The 20,000-nt window shown below is 48.8% G+C and overlaps 1 protein-coding gene across 1 annotated transcript in view; it reads right to left on the bottom strand.

The window, feature by feature from the left end:
* Window positions 1-18,034: 18,034 nt before the first annotated feature.
* GGT1 (gamma-glutamyltransferase 1) overlaps window positions 18,035-20,000 on the bottom strand; it is a 30,706-nt gene continuing 28,740 nt past the window's right edge. Inside the window, exon 6 of the mRNA XM_075569223.1 lies at window positions 18,035-18,281. Within this exon, the coding sequence (XP_075425338.1) occupies window positions 18,035-18,281 (247 nt within the window). The remainder of the gene's footprint in view (window positions 18,282-20,000) is intronic.

The following is a 20,000-nucleotide window of genomic DNA, read 5'->3' as shown; positions in this document are numbered from 1 at the left end:
CCGCTCCCTATAACTTCTATTACCCCATATACCCACTCCCTACAACTCCTATTGTTTTATATACTGCTCCCTATAACTCCTATTACCCCACATAACCGCTCCCTATAACTCCTCCTATTGCTCCATATACCCACTCCCTATAACTCCTCCTTTTGCCCCATATAACCCCTCCTATTGCCCCATATAACCCCTCCTATTTCTCCATATACCCACTCCCTATAACTAATCCTATTGCCCCATATAACCCCTCCTATTTCTCCATATACCCACTCCCTATAACTAATCCTATTGCCCCATATAACCCCTCCTATTGCCCCATATAACCCCTCCTATTTCTCCATATAACCCCTCCTATTGCCCCATATAACCCCTCCTATTGCCCCATATAACCCCTCCTATTGCCCCATATAACCCCTCCTATTTCTCCATATACCCACTCGCTATTACTCCTCCTCTTGTTCAATATCCCGCTCCCCACGTCTCCTACAGCTGCCATCATTTAATGAAATTGCCTTGGGAGATTGGTTTTGGGGTTATGTACTCTGCGTGTGATCCTCCATGTGGCTGGCATGTACTTTAATGGGGAATTTTGGCTGAAGACGGCCCAATCGATGTTCTAGAATGAGCTCATATGAGTGAAAAACGTGAGAAAATCATGAGAGGCAGTCAGCCGAGTTGAGTAAATTCCCCCTGCAGCCCCAGCTGCCCGGTATCTGAGTTAATATATACTGTATTGTGTATATATACATGTAACAGCTGCCCGGTATCTGAGTTAATATATACTGTATTGTGTATATATACATGTAACAGCTGCCCGGTATCTGAGTTAATATAACTGTATTGTGTATATATACATGTAACCGCTGCCCGGTATCTGAGTAAATATGTACTGTATTGTGTATATATACATGTAACTGCTGCCCGGTATCTGAGTTAATATATACTGTATTGTGTATATATACATGTAACAGCTGCCCTGTATCTGAGTTAATATATACTGTATTGTGTATATATACATGTAACCGCTGCCCGGTATCTGAGTAAATATGTACTGTATTGTGTATATATACATGTAACTGCTGCCCGGTATCTGAGTTAATATATACTGTATTGTGTATATATACATGTAACTGCTGCCCTGTATCTGAGTTAATATATACTGTATTGTGTATATATACATGTAACTGCTGCCCGGTATCTGAGTTAATATAACTGTATTGTGTATATATACATGTAACAGCTGCCCGGTATCTGAGTTAATATATACTGTATTGTGTATATATACATGTAACCGCTGCCCGGTATCTGAGTTAATATAACTGTATTGTGTATATATACATGTAACAGCTGCCCGGTATCTGAGTTAATATAACTGTATTGTGTATATATACATGTAACAGGTATTCCCCCACCCAATCGCAGATATAGTGTGAGTGCGGAGAACCTACTGTTACCTGGTGTGGTGCTTTACCTGTTAGGCTCACAGGAGGGCTGAGCTTCCGCCACGGGGAACCTGGGGCAAGTATATTATGAGTAACCCTGTACTCGGTGCAGCGCCTCCACCTGCGATGGCTCCCACCAGAGGGGGAGTGGTTCCTTGCAGGACAATTTATATCACTAAGCACACAGTATGTAAAACAACCAATGCCTTTATTAGTGTAACCATACTCATACATAACAATCAACAAATCAACAAATCAACAGGTGTCCCTCCCTAGAGGAGACACTAAAAGATGCGTCTCGCAGGACGCTACCCCCTTCACCAGGTGATCCCACCCCGTGTCCAGTAACCACATACACAATACGTCTCCCACACTTCCTAGTGAGATGATATGGGTGACTGCGCAGTCACTGGTCCCGTGTGAATCTAATAGTATCGTTGGTGCACTTGGTGAGGGTTACCTGCCGAGCACTCCAGTGCCCGGGCCTGCAACGGAGCTTCGCAAAGGATCCGATGACGGATGAACACAGGAACTACCGTCCGGGGCGATCCCACCCGGATGGCCTCTGCAGCAACAACGAAGATCTGCGCCCAACCCTCTGGACGGACGCACAGCGTCTGCTGAGTCCCTAGCTGACTCTGAATAGTAAGGGGCAGGGTCCCTAACCTGGGGCCTGTCCCTGACACAACTTACACTACTGGGTGGCTCAGGGCTATCTCGGGCCTCGGGGCTGCTGGCCTAGTGCAGGGAGTTACTGACTCCTGCACCCTACCTCCTTCCCCTGGCTGCTCCTGGCACTGACTGACTAGCCTGGGCTTAGCGCGCGAAATGTATCTATTTCTCCTACAGGCCAATTCTTCAGCCCTATTGGCTACTCGGGGGCACCTGGTGCCTTTCCCCCTTAGCCTCCTGGGAATTGTAGTCCCGTGGAGGCTATTTCTACATTGGGGCTGCGTGCGCGATCCTTCTGCGCATGCGCGACTCCCTATAGGCCACCGCAACTCCCTAACTGCAACCGCGCATGCGCGATCCCGGCGCCTGCGCGTGCAACCATAATGGAGGCCCCCGCTAGCCGGGTGCGCCGCCGAGCCTCCTACGGCTCGGATCACTCCCTGCTCCAGCCCCCACCTTTGGGAACAGCCGGCGGGTCCGTCACTGCCTCCGGCGGCACCCGCGACAGCGCTGACACAAAGGAAGGGGGTCTCTGGGAGCCGGAGGGCACCGGGGCTACATATACATGTAACAGCTGCCTGGTATCTGAGTTAATATATACTGTATTGTGTATATATACATGTAACCGCTGCCCGGTATCTGAGTTAATATGTACTGTATTGTGTATATATACATGTAACAGCTGCCCGGTATCTGAGTTAATATAACTGTATTGTGTATATACATGTAACTGCTGCCCGTTATCTGGTTAATATATACTGTATTGTGTATATATACATGTAACAGCTGGCCGGTATCTGGTTAATATATACTGTATTGTGTATATATACATGTAACAGCTGCCCGGTATCTGAGTTAATATATACTGTATTGTGTATATATACATGTAACCGCTGCCCGGTATCTGAGTTAATATATGTGACGGTAGCTTTGTAACAGGCTATTAATAATACACGCCAAATATAACTGGGTTGAACTGAACGAGACTTAGATATGATAAAATATAATTTATTCCTTGAAAAAGGTGAACACACGAGATATACAAAAAAAAACAAAATATGGACACTTACTTAAAGGTTAGGACAAGAAAGCCATCAGGATACAGGATGGGCCATTTCTTCCATTATTCAGTTTCAGATGTTGACATCACAGCAATACATGAAGATCATACATGAAGACCCATGAAGACATTTGAGTAAGGGGTGACTCTGACTTATATACCATTTCAACCCTTCTCTTGCAGTCAAGATGCCGAGTTGGCTAGAAAAAATCTCTTTGAAGCAGATTTTGGCTTCCATTGTAAGTGTGAAGTATCACACTTAAAAACACTCAGTTCCTTGGTTCCTGCCCCCAGTATAAACAATTAGGGCAGTTACCTTTTGATCACCGGGCTATGTTAATTCTTGCAGGATGCTCTCCCTGCCCTATTAGCATAGCAGAGGGGGTCTGCATTTTTCAGAGCAGATCCAAAATTCCATATACACTGTAAATAACTTCATAACTTCAGTTCAGTGATACTTACTGGCACGCGAGACATATTAATAAATTCCGTCACGCATGACGCTCCCAACGAGACTAAATATTACCGTGTAATACTAACATTAAGAGAGATATTAATATCTGTCTCTTAGGACCGGCTAAACATCAGGTGTCAGTAATCCTTATGTGCGAATCAGTCCCACGAATACACATATGTAGCTTTTAGCACGTTCAGCCGAGGACATCTCATAATATTCTTATATTTAATAAGGTCACTCATTCTGTAGCCCCACTCCTAAATCAGGGGCGTTTGGCCAGTCTACCAAATGGAGTGTCTGGCAGGATACTATGGTTTGTAAGTGTGAGTTTTAACACTCACAAACCACTCCAGCTTCCTAAACATTTGGTTGCATTCCTTAGTAGGCAGGCATCTTTGAGGGTAACTTAAACAAAGGGCTAGAATCACTATTCAACTATTAACCCTTGCCCTCCCGGATGGATCCCAGTGTTTGTGTGGTGCAGTCACTGGAACAGAAACAATACATTTTTACAGGGGAATAAACAGTTGGATGGCTGAAGCAACAAAACCACATTACTGGACCCCAGTCCAGTTAACCCCTTGCTTCCCAGGTGAGAGTAGAGGGTGGCCAAATGGGAGTAACCCCTTTAATCCCGGGCCAAATCCTCTCTATCATGACAATATATACTGTATTGTGTATATATACATGTAACAGCTGCCCGGTATCTGAGTTAATATATACTGTATTGTGTATATATACATGTAACAGCTGCCCGGTATCTGAGTTAATATATACTGTATTGTGTATATATACATGTAACCGCTGCCCGGTATCTGAGTTAATATATACTGTATTGTGTATATACATGTAACTGCTGCCCGGTATCTGAGTTAATATATACTGTATTGTGTATATTTACATGTAACAGCTGCCCGGTATCTGAGTTAATATATACTGTATTGTGTATATACATGTAACTGCTGCCCGGTATCTGAGTTAATATATACTGTATTGTGTATATTTACATGTAACAGCTGCCCGGTATCTGAGTTAATATAACTGTATTGTGTATATATACATGTAACAGCTGCCCGGTATCTGAGTTAATATATACTGTATTGTGTATATATACATGTAACAGCTGCCCGGTATCTGAGTTAATATATACTGTATTGTGTATATATACATGTAACAGCTGCCCGGTATCTGAGTTAATATATACTGTATTGTGTATATACATGTAACTGCTGCCCGGTATCTGAGTTAATATAACTGTATTGTGTATATATACATGTAACAGCTGCCCGGTATCTGAGTTAATATATACTGTATTGTGTATATACATGTAACAGCTGCCCGGTATCTGAGTTAATATATACTGTATTGTGTATATCTACATGTAACAGCTGCCCGGTATCTGAGTTAATATAACTGTATTGTGTATATATATGTAACAGCTGCCCGGTATCTGAGTTAATATATACTGTATTGTGTATATATACATGTAACAGCTGCCCGGTATCTGAGTTAATATATACTGTATTGTGTATATATACATGTAACAGCTGCCCGGTATCTGAGTTAATATATACTGTATTGTGTATATACATGTAACTGCTGCCCGGTATCTGAGTTAATATATACTGTATTGTGTATATATACATGTAACAGCTGCCCGGTATCTGAGTTAATATAACTGTATTGTGTATATATACATGTAACAGCTGCCCGGTATCTGAGTTAATATATACTGTATTGTGTATATCTACATGTAACAGCTGCTCGGTATCTGAGTTAATATATACTGTATTGTGTATATATTCATGTAACAGCTGCCCGGTATCTGGTTAATATAACTGTATTGTGTATATATACATGTAATTGCTGCCCGTTATCTGGTTAATATATACTGTATTGTGTATATATACATATAACAGCTGCCCGGTATCTGGTTAATATATACTGTATTGTGTATATATACATGTAACCGCTGCCCGGTATCTGAGTTAATATATGTGACGGTAGCTTTGTAACAGGCTATTAATAATACACGCCAAATATAACTGGGTTGAACTGAACGAGACTTAGATATGATAAAATATAATTTATTCCTTGAAAAAGGTGAACACACGAGATATACAAATAAAGACAAAATATGGACACTTACTTAAAGGTTAGGACAAGAAAGCCATCAGGATACAGGATGGGCCATTTCTTCCATAATTCAGTTTCAGATGTTGACATCACAGCAATACATGAAGATCATACATGAAGACCCATGAAGACATTTGAGTAAGGGTTGACTCTGCTTATATACCATTTCAACCCTTCTCTTGCACTCAAGATGCCAAGTTGGCTAGAAAAAATCTCTTTGAAGTAGATTTTGGCTTCCATTGTAAGTGTGAAGTATCACACTTAAAAACACTCAGTTCCTTGGTTCCTGCCCCCAGTATAAACAATTAGGGCAGTTACCTTTTGATCACCGGGCTATGTTAATTCTTGCAGGATGCTCTCCCTGCCCTATTAGCATAGCAGAGGTGGTCTGCATTTTTCAGAGCAGATCCAGAATTCCATATACACTGTAAATAACTTCATAACTTCAGTTCAGTGATACTTACTGGCACGCGAGACATATTAATAAATTCCATCACGCATGACGCTCCCAATGAGACTAAATATTACCGTGTAATACTAACATTAAGAGCGATATTAATATCTGTCTCTTAGGACCGGCTAAACATCAGGTGTCTGTAATCCTTATGTGCGAATCAGTCCCACGAATACACATATGTAGCTTTTAGCACGTTCAGCCGAGGACATCTCATAATATTCTTATATTTAATAAGGTCACTCATTCTGTAGCCCCACTCCTAAATCAGGGGCGTTTGGTCAGTCTACCAAATGGAGTGTCTGGCAGGATACTATGGTTTGTAAGTGTGAGTTTTAACACTCACAAACCACTCCAGCTTCCTAAACATTTGGTCGCATTCCTTAGTAGGCAGGCATCTTTGAGGGTAACTTAAACAAAGGGCTAGAATCACTATTCAACTATTAACCCTTGCCCTCCCGGATGGATCCCAGTGTTTGTGTGGTGCAGTCACTGGAACAGAAACAATACATTTTTACAGGGGAATAAACAGTTGGATGGCTGAAGCAACGCAAAACCACATTACTGGACCCCAGTCCAGTTAACCCCTTGCTTCCCAGGTGAGAGTAAAGGGTGGCCAAATGGGAGTAACCCCTTTAATCCCGGGCCAAATCCTCTCTATCATGACAATATATACTGTATTGTGTATATATACATGTAACAGCTGCCCGGTATCTGAGTTAATATATACTGTATTGTGTATATAATGTGTAGATGTAACAGCTGCCCGGTATCTGAGTTAATATATACTGTATTGTGTATATATACATGTAACAGCTGCCCGGTATCTGAGTTAATATATACTGTATTGTGTATATATACATGTAACAGCTGCCCGGTATCTGAGTTAATATATACTGTATTGTGTATATATACATGTAACAGCTGCCCGGTATCTGAGTTAATATAACTGTATTGTGTATATACTGTGTAGATGTAACAGCTGCCCGGTATCTGAGTTAATATATACCCTATTGTGTATATACTGTGTAGGTGTAACAGCTGCCCGGTATCTGAGTTAATATATACCCTATTGTGTATATAATGTGTAGGTGTAACAGCTGCCTGTGAGTAGGTTACCGGTGTAACACTCCCTGCCCGGATCCTAGGGACTTTACATCAGCCTCTTGCCTTAGCTTGCTTAGAGTTGGGTACCATGCCAGGGTGCCGGGTGCGTACGGCTGGGCGATGATATAGCAATGATGGGCGCCAGAAACTTTATTCATTAAACAGAAGCGTTATTATTACAGCCATGTACACAGTGATCTTGCTAAGGATATAACTGGGAGAAGGAGCGGCTCAGTGAGTAACGTGACTGAAGCAGGGGAACCTGGTTCAATTCCCGGTGTCGGCTCCTTGTGACCTTGGGCAAGTCACTTTATCTCCCTGTGCCTCAGGCACCAAAAACATAGATTGTAAGCTCCACGGGGCAGGGACCTGTGCCTGCAAAATGTCTCTGTAAAGCGCTACGTAAACCTAGCGTGCTAAAAAAGATGCATTAGTCCGTGTGCTGTCTGCGCCTTTATCTTCCCTAGCTGCCCCTATCTCTGCCCGCTAGGGAGGCGCTGAGGCTCGAGCCCCTTTGTTACCCAAGGAAGCCCCCTTCTGGGTGGATTCGCTGGGGCCCCTGTCAGACCTGGTACTAATCTCCCTCTATTAGTGAAAAGTGTCATCGTCGTCCCCCTCACCCCCATGGGCACTGCATACTACCTCATAGCAATCTGGAGTGGGGCCAGCTTGGGATTCTATGTTGGGGCTAGTCTAACTGCCTCCGGGCTACTGCCCGTTAAGTCCCCTATAGGCATAGGCTGCCTCCCCGTGAATCTTTAGGCCTCAATTATACCAGAAACTGCAGAGCGATCCGGTGACGTCATCGTAGCGACATGTGCACACGCAGAAGCGATTTGTAGCGCTACTGCAGAGGAGACATGGATAGTTGGTTTGTTTAGGATGCACTGTGATTGGCCGTGCAAATCACGTGACGCGGCCGTCCCCTGCGGAAAACAAAATCTGTTCATGAGACAGAAGCTTTGCAGCTCGTCGCCGCCGCGCGTATGTCGCTACTGGTATGTGCGCTTTCATTGTATTTTATCGTTTTGAAGCTGCGCGGCGTCACCAGCGATTTCTGGTATAATGACGGCGTTAAGGGAGCCATCTCTATGGGAGGCATCATGCTACCCGAAAAGGGGAGTGTACTTCACTAAGAAATAAATCAAGAGGATCCTTACCCTATACTATACATATGAACCTATATATACAATATTCACAGTGAGATCCCACGACTTTCACTGCTCCTGGATATATATCTCTCTCCTCTCTCTATCTGTTTATCTCTCCTCTATCTCTCTATCTCTCTCTCTATCTGTTTATCTCTCCTCTCTCTCTCTCCTCTCTCTAACTGTTTATCTCTCCTCTCTATCTTCTCTCTCTCCTCTCTATCTCTCTCTCTATCTGTTTATCTCTCCTCTCTCTCTCCTCTCTCTCTCCTCTCTCTCTCTATCTGTTTATCTCTCCTCTCTCTCTCCTCTCTCTCTCTCCTCTCTCTCTCCTCTCTCTAACTGTTTATCTCTCCTCTCTCTCTTCTCTCTCTCCTCTCTATCTCTATCTGTTCATCTCTCCCTCTCTTCTCTCTCCTCTCCTCTCTCTCTCTCTCTCTCTCTCTCTCTCTCTCTCTCTCTATCTGTTTATCTCCTCTCTCTCTCTATCTGTTTATCTCTCTCTCTATCTCCTATCTCCTCTCTCTCTCTCTCTCTCTCTCTCTGTTTATCTCTCTCTCCTCTCTTTCTATCTCCTCTCTTTCTCTCCTCTCTCTATCTCTATCTCTCTCGATCTGTTTATCTCTCCTCTCTCTCCTCTCTCTCTCTCTCTCTCTCTCTCGGCGTTACTCTGGGTGGGCTCACGCAGTTAACGCCTTAATGCCATTGTAATCCCAAAGGGAGGGGTTACACTGGCTCTGCACTTCTTTAACCCACACTGTGCTGGAAAAATCTGTCATAAGGCAGACATAAGTTTATAGGGATCCATGTTAAAATGGGCAAGTAGTAAAGAATGACACGGTGCGCTCATTTGCATGTCATTTCCCAGAATCCCTGGCTGCAGTGGAAGCATTGTAGGAGATAATGGGGTGAAAGAAGGATTGTGGGCATGTCTAAGACATGTGAATGTGCTCACAAGTGGTATTTTTATTTGCTGTATCTGTATGTACAGCTATATATAGAATATACGTATGTATATCTACTATATATTTCTGAAAGTGTCCTATGTGTCGTTGCCTGTCTGTCTGTCTGCATGTGTCTTCCTGTGTCCCTCCCTGTGTCCCTAGCGGCAATCACATTGGACCTTGGGCCAGGCCAATGAGATTGCTCCCTTGGCCCGCCCGCCCCCGCACACCTCTCATTGGCCTGAGGCGGAGTGACGGGCCAAAGGTCACACACACACACACCCCCCCTCTGTCCCCCCCATCACGTGCGCCGCCCTGCACCGGCTCCCGGACGGAGGGGAAGTGCGGCCCTCCTGCCCCTGCCGCCAACTGCAGGCTCCTCCCCCCTCGCTCTCAACCGGCTCCCGGAAACACGGAGGGTAAGCGCGGCACGGCCCTCCTACCCCAGCTGCCAACGCTCCCTTACCTCCCCGGCGCTACCTTAACTCCCCGGCGCTACCTTAACTCTCCGGCCCTACCTTAACTCCCCGGCCCTACCTTAACTCTCCGGCCCTACCTTAACTCTCCGGCCCTACCTTAACTCCCCGGCGCTACCTTAACTCCCCGGTGCTACCTTAACTCCCCGGCGCTACCTTAACTCCCCGGCGCTACCTTAACTCCCCGGCGCTACCTTAACTCCCCGGCGCTACCTTAACTCCCCGGCGCTACCTTAACTCCCCGGCGCTACCTTAACTCCCTGGCGCTACCTTAACTCCCCGGCGCTACCTTAACTCCCCGGCCGCTGGGGGGGCCAAGCAGCCTCCTCGGGTGTGTGTGTGTGTGTGTATGCGTGCGTGTGTGTGTGTGGACATTTTACTCCTGCCAACAATTTGTGCCTCACTTTCACCCCTACCCCTGCCCTTCCCCACCCCCCCTACCCTTGCCCTTCACCCCCCCTACCCTTGCCCTTCACCCCCTCTACTCCTGCCCTTCACCCCCCCTGCCCTTCACCCCCCCTACCCTTCACCCTCCTACCCCTGCCCTTCACCCGCCCCTGCCCTTCACCCCCCCTGCCCTTCACCCCCCTGCCCTTCAACCCCCCCTGCTCTTCACCCTGCCCCTGCCCTTCACCCTGCCCTTCAACCCCCCCTGCCCCTGCCCTTCACCCCACCTGCCCTTCACCCCCCCCCCACCCCTGCCCTTCACCCCCCCTGCCCTTCACCCCCCCTGCCCCTGCCCTTCACCCCTCCCCCCTGCCCTTCACCCCTCCCCCTATCCCTGCCCTTTACCCCTGCCCCTGCCCTTTACCCCCTGCCCCTGCCTTTCAGCCCCTGCCCTTCATCCCCTGCCCCTCACCCCCTGCCCCTGCCCTTCACCCCCTGCCCTTCACCCCCCCTGCCCCTGCCCTTCACCCCCCCTGCCCCTGCCCTTCACCCACCCTACCCCTGCCCTTCACCCCACCCTACCACTGCCCTTCACCCCCCCTACCCCTGCCCTTCAACACCCCTACCCCTGCCCTTCACCCCACCCCTACCCCTGCCCTTCACCCCCCACCCATACCCTTCACCCCCCACCCCTACCCTTCACCCCCCACCCCTACCCCTGCTCTTCACCCCCCACCCCTACCCCTGCTCTTCACCCCCCCACCCCTACCGCTGCCCTTCACACCCCCTACCCTTCACCACCCCCACCCCTGCCCTTCACCCCCCCCACCCCTGCCTTTCACACCCCCCACCCCTGCCCTCCACCCCCCCACCCTGACACACACACTGACTGACGCGCACACACTGACTGACATACACACACACACACAGACTGACACACACACACACTGACTGACACACACACACACTGACTGACACACACACACACACTGACTGACAAACACACACACTGACTGATAAACACACACACTGACTGACACACACACTGACTGACACACACACACACACTGACTGACACACACACTGACTGACACACACTGACTGACACACACACTGACTGACACACACACTGACTGACACACACACTGACTGACGCGCGCGCGCACACCCCCCCCCCCCCCCCACACACACACACAGTGATTGACGCACGCACACACACACACTGACTGACTGCCGCACGCACGCACACACTGACTGCCGCGCACACAAACACTGACTGCCGCACACACACACTGACTGAGGCGCACACGCACGCCCACACTGACTGAGGCACACACACGCACACACTGACTGTGTGTGTGTGCGTCAGTCTGTGTGTGTGTGTTTGTGTTTTTGCGTCACACTCACTGACGCGCGCGTGCACACACACAGTGACTGACTGATGCATACACAATGACTGACGCACACACACTGCATGAAGCTGTAAAGGGGGACAAACAGAGCTGTAAAGGAGGGAGTGGGGGGGGACTGGATTGATGTGAATGGGGGACAAACAGAGAGAGGGGGGAGGAGAGAGAGAGGAGCGGGAACATTACATCCCGGGCAACGCCGGGTCTCTCAGCTAGTGGAAGATATATGTTGGAATATAGGTACCAGGGAGGAGCGGCTCAGTGAGTAAAGACACTGACTGGCACGGAGTGTGAAGCAGGGGAAGTGTGTGTGTGTATGTGTGTGTGTGTCAGTCTCGCTCATTGTGGGGCAGTTTCTTCCTAATTAGAAAAGGGCCAGTATTGAGTAGTTGAATGGGAACCCAAGTACCTCATCATGAGCCCAGAACTGTAAACTACTTGTGAGTCATTTCCATCAGTCATCTGCAGCTTGTGCTTCTGAAATACTTCTGTCCCTTTATGTTTATCTGTTTGACTACTGATGGCATCATGTTACACGTGTGACATGTTACATGTCACTGCTATTACTTCACTTTGCTCCTAGGAGGGGCTGCAGAGGTGAGATGCTCTGCAGAGGTGAGATGCTCTGCAGAGGTGAGATGCTCTGCAGAGCTGAGATGCTCTGCAGAGGTGAGATGCTCTGCAGAGTTGGCTGTAACATCAGGCAGGATGCCTGTCAGGAAAAGGGACGCAAGAGATTCATTTCCTTAAGGTTCCTTGAGGTCGCAGTTCTGCATTGTTCAGGATCTCCTGAGAATCCCCAGACCAGCGGTGTCCTGGAACAGGACTGCTTATTTTCCTGTTTCCCTTTGCAGTTCTGACTGCCAGCCTTCTCCATTTGGGATGTAAGCTTCCCCTGCAGCTGTAACTCCCAGTGCATGTGGAAATGCTACATTTTAGATACATTTCCCTCTCCAGACTGCCTATAGCTGGTTGCCCTGACAACCTCTTTAATCCCCCTGGTTTAGTGGATTTTCCCATCCTCCCCTGTCTGTGTTCACAGGTAGCGCAGTCCTGTCACTTTTCCTGTGTGATAAAGGTTACAAACTTCCTTTTCATCCATTGTATGTCTTTATTTATATAGCGCAAAAAGTGTACTCAGCGCTTCACAAAGAATACAGTACAGGGAATTATAATTATACAATAAGCGCAGCAAAATCAGACAATAGGAAAGGAAATCCCTGCCCCGAAGAGCTTACAATCTAAGAACAGGCTGAACTTCTATTCTTACCTACTCCCTTGCAATAGCAATTCGTTTTGACCTTCCCTCTACTACAAAGCACCTTCACTTAGAGAAGCGCTCTCTCCCCACACTGTAACACCTACAAAGCACCTTTTATTTCTGTGACTCCCTCAACAAAGTTAAGAAAGGACAAAAGGACTTGTTGTGCTTTCAAAAAGGGACGAGTTCAGCTATCTGGCTTCATTTATATCCTGCATATAACCCTGGGGATCCAGAATAAGCGGTCAGCGACATTATACACCCTCCTGCGCTGGGGTCACTGCGTGTGCGGGAGAGGTCACTGGGCTATATCCCTGTACAGTAACAACTGCTGATTACAGAATAACAATGTGCGCAGCGACGGACTGGGCCCACCGCGAAATATTAATGGTAACCCCCCACCAATGAGGTCCACCCCTCCTGCTACACCCCCACGCTTACTAATGCGCTATGCCCCAACGCTTGTTAATGTGCCACCCCCCCGCTGCGCGGTATAAATAATGTGTTACTTTGCCCATCTTCTTAGTAACGTTACAACCTGTATTCTTATATTCTCATTGTTTTAAAACATCAACAAGTGAATATCAGTGGAAGACACGTGGTAAGTGTCACGGCAGAACGGGACTATCGCGAGAGGGATCAACTCGCCAGACAGAAACACAGGAGTTTTATCAAATTCATTGATTGGAAAGAGAAATATCCACAACTATACAGATAAACAGACAACACACATTGCTTCAACCAGGTATGTTTCTGAGCGGAATTTCTACCATCAATGGCTACAGAATTTAAAATGTAATCAGTACAGGCATACCCCGCTTTAAGGACACTCACTTTGTGTACACTCGTGAGTAAGTACATATCGCCCAATAGGCAAACGGCAGCTCACGCATGCGCCTGTCATCACGTCCTGAACAGCAATACCGGCTCCCTACCTGTACCGAAGCTGTGCACAAGCGGGGAGACTATAGAGCCTGTTACAAATGCGTTATTTACATCAGTTATGCACGTATATAACGATTGCAGTACAGTACTTGCATCGATAAGTGGGGAAAAGGTAGTGCTTCACTTTAAGTACAGTTTCGCTTTACATACGTGCTCCGGTCCCATTGCGTACGTTAATGCGGGGTATGCCTGTATGTCTGTGAGAGTTGATTAGGCAAACCCCTCCCTTAACTGTTTAAGTCAAGTGGCTGTGTTTTAGGCCAGGTCCCCGCTGGCTACTGCAGCGCCCGCTGCAAGGACAGGAGCCACCCCACAGGGGGGCCGGGCCCGCTGTGAGGGGGGGCTGCCGCGCTGCGCTGACAAACTCCTGCTCTCAAGAAAATTGAGATCAGGAGTCGCGACGGGTCGCTAGGCCTCGCCCCCTGGCGGTTCAGCCACTGAGGGCGAACCTGCTGGGTGACGTCACGGCCACGCCCCCTGCAGACCGGGAAATTCGGCTGCACGTTCCGCCTGCCTCAGAGACGCAAATAAGGGATACAAAGTGTTTGTATCCCAGAAGAAAATTCACTTATATGCACACTCCTAGGTGTAAAATATAACTTTTAATACGGAATACTTCAAACATATATTACCGAGAAGAGTGGTATAACAAACATTAAAAATAAATTAAATAGTATAAATACATGCACCAAAATATGGCTCTCAAAAATGTAGATACTCCAGTCAATAATTGCTACTGGAATCCTAGAGGCTCAATAGGGTGCAACCAGCCAAGGTGAGCCCAAAAGCTCAGCACTTGCAGGCACTAGCACAATGAATGCATTGCCACAAGCAGCAGCAGGGATTGAACACTACCCGCCCATAAATACCAATTAGCAACACTGTGTCAGTGAAACCATACCCTTGCTGCTACACTGTTTTTATATATATATTTATATATGCGCTAGTGCAGGGGGGCGCAAACTTTTTTCCCTGCGCTCCCCTGCCGGCGGTCCCCTCTCTTCCGCGCCCCCCCTAACCACCATTGACCCGCCCTCCGGCGTCATGACGTCACGTTGCCATAGCAACGTGACGTCACATGCCGCCGCCGCGTCGCCATGGCGACGCAAGAAGGAAGCCGCCGGAGTCACGGGTAAGTATGGTTTACAGAGGCCCTGCAGCTCCCCGGGCACTTAATTTAAGTGCCTTCGGGAAGCGCGCGGGGCCTCTGTAAACCCCGCGCCCCCCCCACCGGCAGTCTCGCGCCCCCCCTGGGGGTCGCGCCCCACAGTTTGCGCACCGCTGCGCTAGTGAATTGCTGGAAAAACACTATGTTAAAACAGCCCCATAACGGGGACTGATGACATAATCACGCGTCCAACGCGCGTTTCCCTCCTACTATGGAGCTTCGTCAGGGACAATTTTGCACATAGGGGGAAGCGGACGCTATTTAAACACTCCGGTTGTCATGGAGACACTAACAACACTCCGCTAAGGCGCATGCGCAAGAGAACGCATGCGCAACTGCCAGTAAACATCCGAAACATATCTTTAATTACCTTTATGTTTAACACACACACACGTACACACGAGGAATTCACAGTTCGTATAAATAGATTAGTGCCGAGCACGTGCTCTCTAAGTCACACTTCCTTGTGTTTTGTCACTGATATTGTGTTTTGATTTTTAATTAAAGACATCACCATCACAAATACAAGTTGTGTAGCAAAAGACAACGAAGTTTCACTTAAAATGCGCGTGCTCGGCGCACACAGCCTTTTTATTATCCATTTGAACATGGTCCCCTATAAGCTTATACCTGCCGTATTACACAGCCTGGGTTCAAGAAGTGCAGAGCCAGTAGCCCTACTCACAGACAGTTGTTTCGACCTTTTGGGTCTCTTCAGTGTGAGGCTGCGCTGAAAAGCTGCGGCAGGCATATGCATCCGTGTTAAAATGGACAAAGTAAAAGGTGACACTGTGTGCTCATTTGCATGGCATTACCCAGAAGCCCTGGCTGCAGCGGAAGCCCTGCATGCCAAGCGACACTGGGGAAGCGCAGGGTTGGGGACCGGTCTGAGACACGGGAATGTGCTCACGCCGTGGGATTATTATTAGCGGTACTCCCATATCCTGGCGTGTTAACCCCTTCACTACCAGAAGGTTCTCTGCAGTCCACGTGGAGGAGGCCCCCCGGCTCTCGGCAGGGCGGTCTTAACAGCATTATAGCCCCCCCCCCCCCCCCCGGGCAAAGCAGTGCGCAGTTCTCCGCTTCAAGTCGTCATTTTTCTCCCTCCACCGAGTTAGCGGGAGATGTGAATGTTGAGGCGGGTGATGGGGAAATGAGTGTTAAATTCCAGTCTGTGCATAGATTAGCGTGGGGCCCCTATGCTCGTGGGTCCCCCGGGCGGCTGCCCAGCGTGCGCGTGCGTTAAGACGGCACTGGCTCTCGCACACCTTTTCTTCGGCTGTCAGAATACGCCACACGTGTCTCTCCTTCAGTGTGATGGGAACCGGCCAAGTTAGGACATGCAGCATTCTTTTGGTTAGGGTTTCAGACTATAAAACGTTAAACTCTCCAGGAGCCAAAGGGGGTGGGGAGTAGGTGGGAGAGAGGGGGGAAGTGGGGAAGTGGGGAAGTGGGGGAGAGGGGCAGGGGGAGAGGGGCAGGGGGAGAGGCTTGTACTAAGCAGGGGGAGAGGGTGCCAATTACTACTTGGAGACTGTGACTGATTAGGAGAGAGAGGAGGAGAGAAAGTGGAGGGGGGAGAAAGATAGTCACAGAGGAAAGCTATAGAGAGAGATCCAGGGGAGAGGAAGCGAGATTGTCCAAGAAGGGAGAGAAAGTAACAGCAGAGAGAGTCACAGAGAAGGGGGAGAGTAACAGCAGAGAGAGTCGCAGAGAAGGGGGAGAGTAACAGCAGAGAGAGTCACAGAGAAGGGGGAGAGTAACAGCAGAGAGTGTCGCAGAGAAGGGGGAGAGTAACAGCAGAGAGAGTCACAGAGAAGGGGGAGAGTAACAGCAGAGCGAGTCACAGAGAAGGGGGAGAGTAACAGCAGAGAGAGTCACAGAGAAGGGGGAGAGTAACAGCAGAGAGAGTCACAGAGAAGGGGGAGAGTAACAGCAGAGAGAGTCACAGAGAAGGGGGAGAGTAACAGCAGAGAGTGTCGCAGAGAAGGGGGAGAGTAACAGCAGAGAGAGTCACAGAGAAGGGGGAGAGTAACAGCAGAGAGAGTCACAGAGAAGGGGGAGAGTAACAGCAGAGAGAGTCACAGAGAAGGGGGAGAGTAACAGCAGAGAGAGAGTCACAGAGAAGGGGGAGAGTAACAGCAGAGCGAGTCACAGAGAAGGGGAGAGTAACAGCAGAGAGAGTCACAGAGAAGGGGGAGAGTAACAGCAGAGAGAGTCGCAGAGAAGGGGGAGAGTAACAGCAGAGAGAGTCACAGAGAAAGGGGAGAGTAACAGCAGAGAGAGTCGCAGAGAAGGGGGAGAGTAACAGCAGAGAGAGTCACAGAGAAGGGGGAGAGTAACAGCAGAGAGAGTCACAGAGAAGGGGGAGAGTAACAGCAGAGAGAGTCACAGAGAAGGGGGAGAGTAACAGCAGAGAGTCACAGAGAAGGGGGAGAGTAACAGCAGAGAGAGTCACAGAGAAGGGGGAGAGTAACAGCAGAGAGAGTCACAGAGAAGGGGGAGAGTAACAGCAGAGAGAGTCACAGAGAAGGGGGAGAGTAACAGCAGAGAGAGTCACAGAGAAGGGGGAGAGTAACAGCAGAGAGTCACAGAGAAGGGGGAGAGTAACAGCAGAGAGAGTCACAGAGAAGGGGGAGAGTAACAGCAGAGAGAGTCACAGAGAAGGGGGAGAGTAACAGCAGAGAGAGTCACAGAGAAGGGGGAGAGTAACAGCAGAGAGAGTCACAGAGAAGGGGAGAGTAACAGCAGAGAGAGTCACAGAGAAGGGGGAGAGTAACAGCAGAGAGAGTCACAGAGAAGGGGGAGAGTAACAGCAGAGAGAGTCACAGAGAAGGGGGAGAGTAACAGCAGAGAGAGTCACAGAGAAGGGGGAGACAAGAGTGCCGAGCATCACAGGAATCGGGGAGAGAGTGTGCCTTGTGGACCAAGGGAGAGAGCGCGTGTCAGGGGACAGAGAAAGTGGGGGTTAGGTCCGTGGTCCTGCCAGGATGTCGGTGTCCCGTAGGTTGTGGTGCTGTGTGGGTCTCCTTATCGTAGTGGTCCTAGCGGTCACGGTCACCTTGGTGGTGCTGCTGAGACGGGACTCGGGCTGTGAGGGGGGGTTCCTGCATGGCGCTGTGGCTGCAGACTCCGCGGTCTGTTCTGACATCGGCAGGTGAGTCAGTGTGAATGAGAGGCAGTTTGGGTGTGAAGTTCTGTCAGCTGTGTTGGTCCTTGAGAAGAGCAGATGTGTCATATAAAATAGAGACTTGTGAGGTTTGGGAAGATCTGTACATGTGAAGAAGAGATCTGTGAGGTTTAGAAAGTTCTGTACATGTGAAGAAGAGACCTGTGAGGTTTAGAAAGTTCTGTACATGTGAAGAAGAGACCTGTGAGGTTTAGAAAGTTCTGTACATGTGAAGAAGAGACCTGTGAGGTTTAGAAAGTTCTGTACATGTGAAGAAGAGACCTGTGAGGTCTAGAAAGTTCTGTACATGTGAAGAAGAGACATGTGAGGTTTAGAAAGTTCTGTACATGTGAAGAAGAGACCTGTGAGGTTTGGGAATCTCTGTATACGTGAAGAAGAGACCTGTGAGGTTTGGGAATCTCTGTACATGTGAAGAAGAGACCTGTGAGGTTTGCAAAGCTCTGTACTGTTACAGCTCTCCTTGCTCCACTAAGTGGGGTTCTGCATTAAGCTAATTTTTATTTTAGCCCTTTTTATTTAACTGTAATAGTGAATGAGAGTGGGCGACGCAGAGCCACTGTGTGAGTGTGTGAGTGTGAGTGAGTGGGTGATGCAGAGCCACTGCGTGAGTACAGGAGTGTGAGTGGGCGATGCAGAGCCACTGTGTGAGTACAGGAGTGTGAGTGGGCGACGCAGAGCCACTGTGTGAGTACAGGAGTGTGAGTGAGTGGGCGATGCAGAGCCACTGTGTGAGTGTGTGAGTGTGAGTGAGCGGGCGACGCAGAGCCACTGTGTGAGTTCAGGAGTGTGAGTGAGTGGGCGACGCAGAGCCACTGTGTGAGTACAGGAGTGTGAGTGAGTGCTCCTGCCACTCTCCTTCCCTCCCATTGGGTGATATATAATTGGGGTACAGCCCGTTATGCATGAATTCCTCTCCCTTGATGTAAGTGAATACGCTGTTTGTTAGCAGCGGGTGGCTCATCTACTCACGATGGTAAATGGGGGTCTTTGTCTGTCTATAGCACCCTAGTCCCACCAGCTGCACCCCAGTCCTGCAGGCAGCACCCAGATCCCTTTCTCAGAACTGGGTACGGAGGCATCTAATGTATCCCTCGTCACAGAGCAGGGCTCCTCACCCTCCCCAACAGGTTAGGTTTTCAGGATATCCCTGCTTCAGCTCAGAAGGCTCAATCAGCTCCTGCTTCAGCACAGGTGGCTCCATCAGTTCCTGCTTCAGCAAAAGTGGCTCCATCAGTCCCTGCTTCAGCACAGGTGGCTCCATCAGTCCCTGCTTCCACACAGGTGGCTCAATCAGTCCCTGCTTCAGCACAGGTGGCTCCATCAGTCCTTGCTTCAGCACAGGTGGCTCCATCAGTCCCTGCTTCCACACAGGTGGCTCAATCAGTCCCTGCTTCAGCAAAAGTGGCTCAATCAGTCCCTGCTTCAGCAAAAGTGGCTCCATCAGTCCCTGCTTCAGCACAGGTGGCTCACTCAGTCCCTGCTTCAGCACTGGTGACTCAATGGAGCCTCCGATTGAGCCACCTGTGCTGAAGCTGGTCTATCCTGAAAACCTGACCTGTTGGGGGGTCTTGTGCCCACCTGCTCTGAGACGAGAGATACATTAAGTGTCTCCGATCAGCTCTCATAAAAACCCTGCTAATTGTTTCCTTCCTGCTGCCTTGGCTTCCCGCGATTGTTTAGGTAAATGTCTATACTTGTCTCATCCCCCACCCCCACTCCCACCCCCACCCCCTGCTCATCCACT

Source organism: Ascaphus truei, chromosome 13 (assembly GCF_040206685.1).
Source record: "Ascaphus truei isolate aAscTru1 chromosome 13, aAscTru1.hap1, whole genome shotgun sequence".
NCBI lineage: Eukaryota > Metazoa > Chordata > Amphibia > Anura > Ascaphidae > Ascaphus > Ascaphus truei.
The sequence above is the reverse complement of the archived record's forward strand: the minus strand, read 5'-3'. Positions and strand labels throughout refer to the sequence as shown.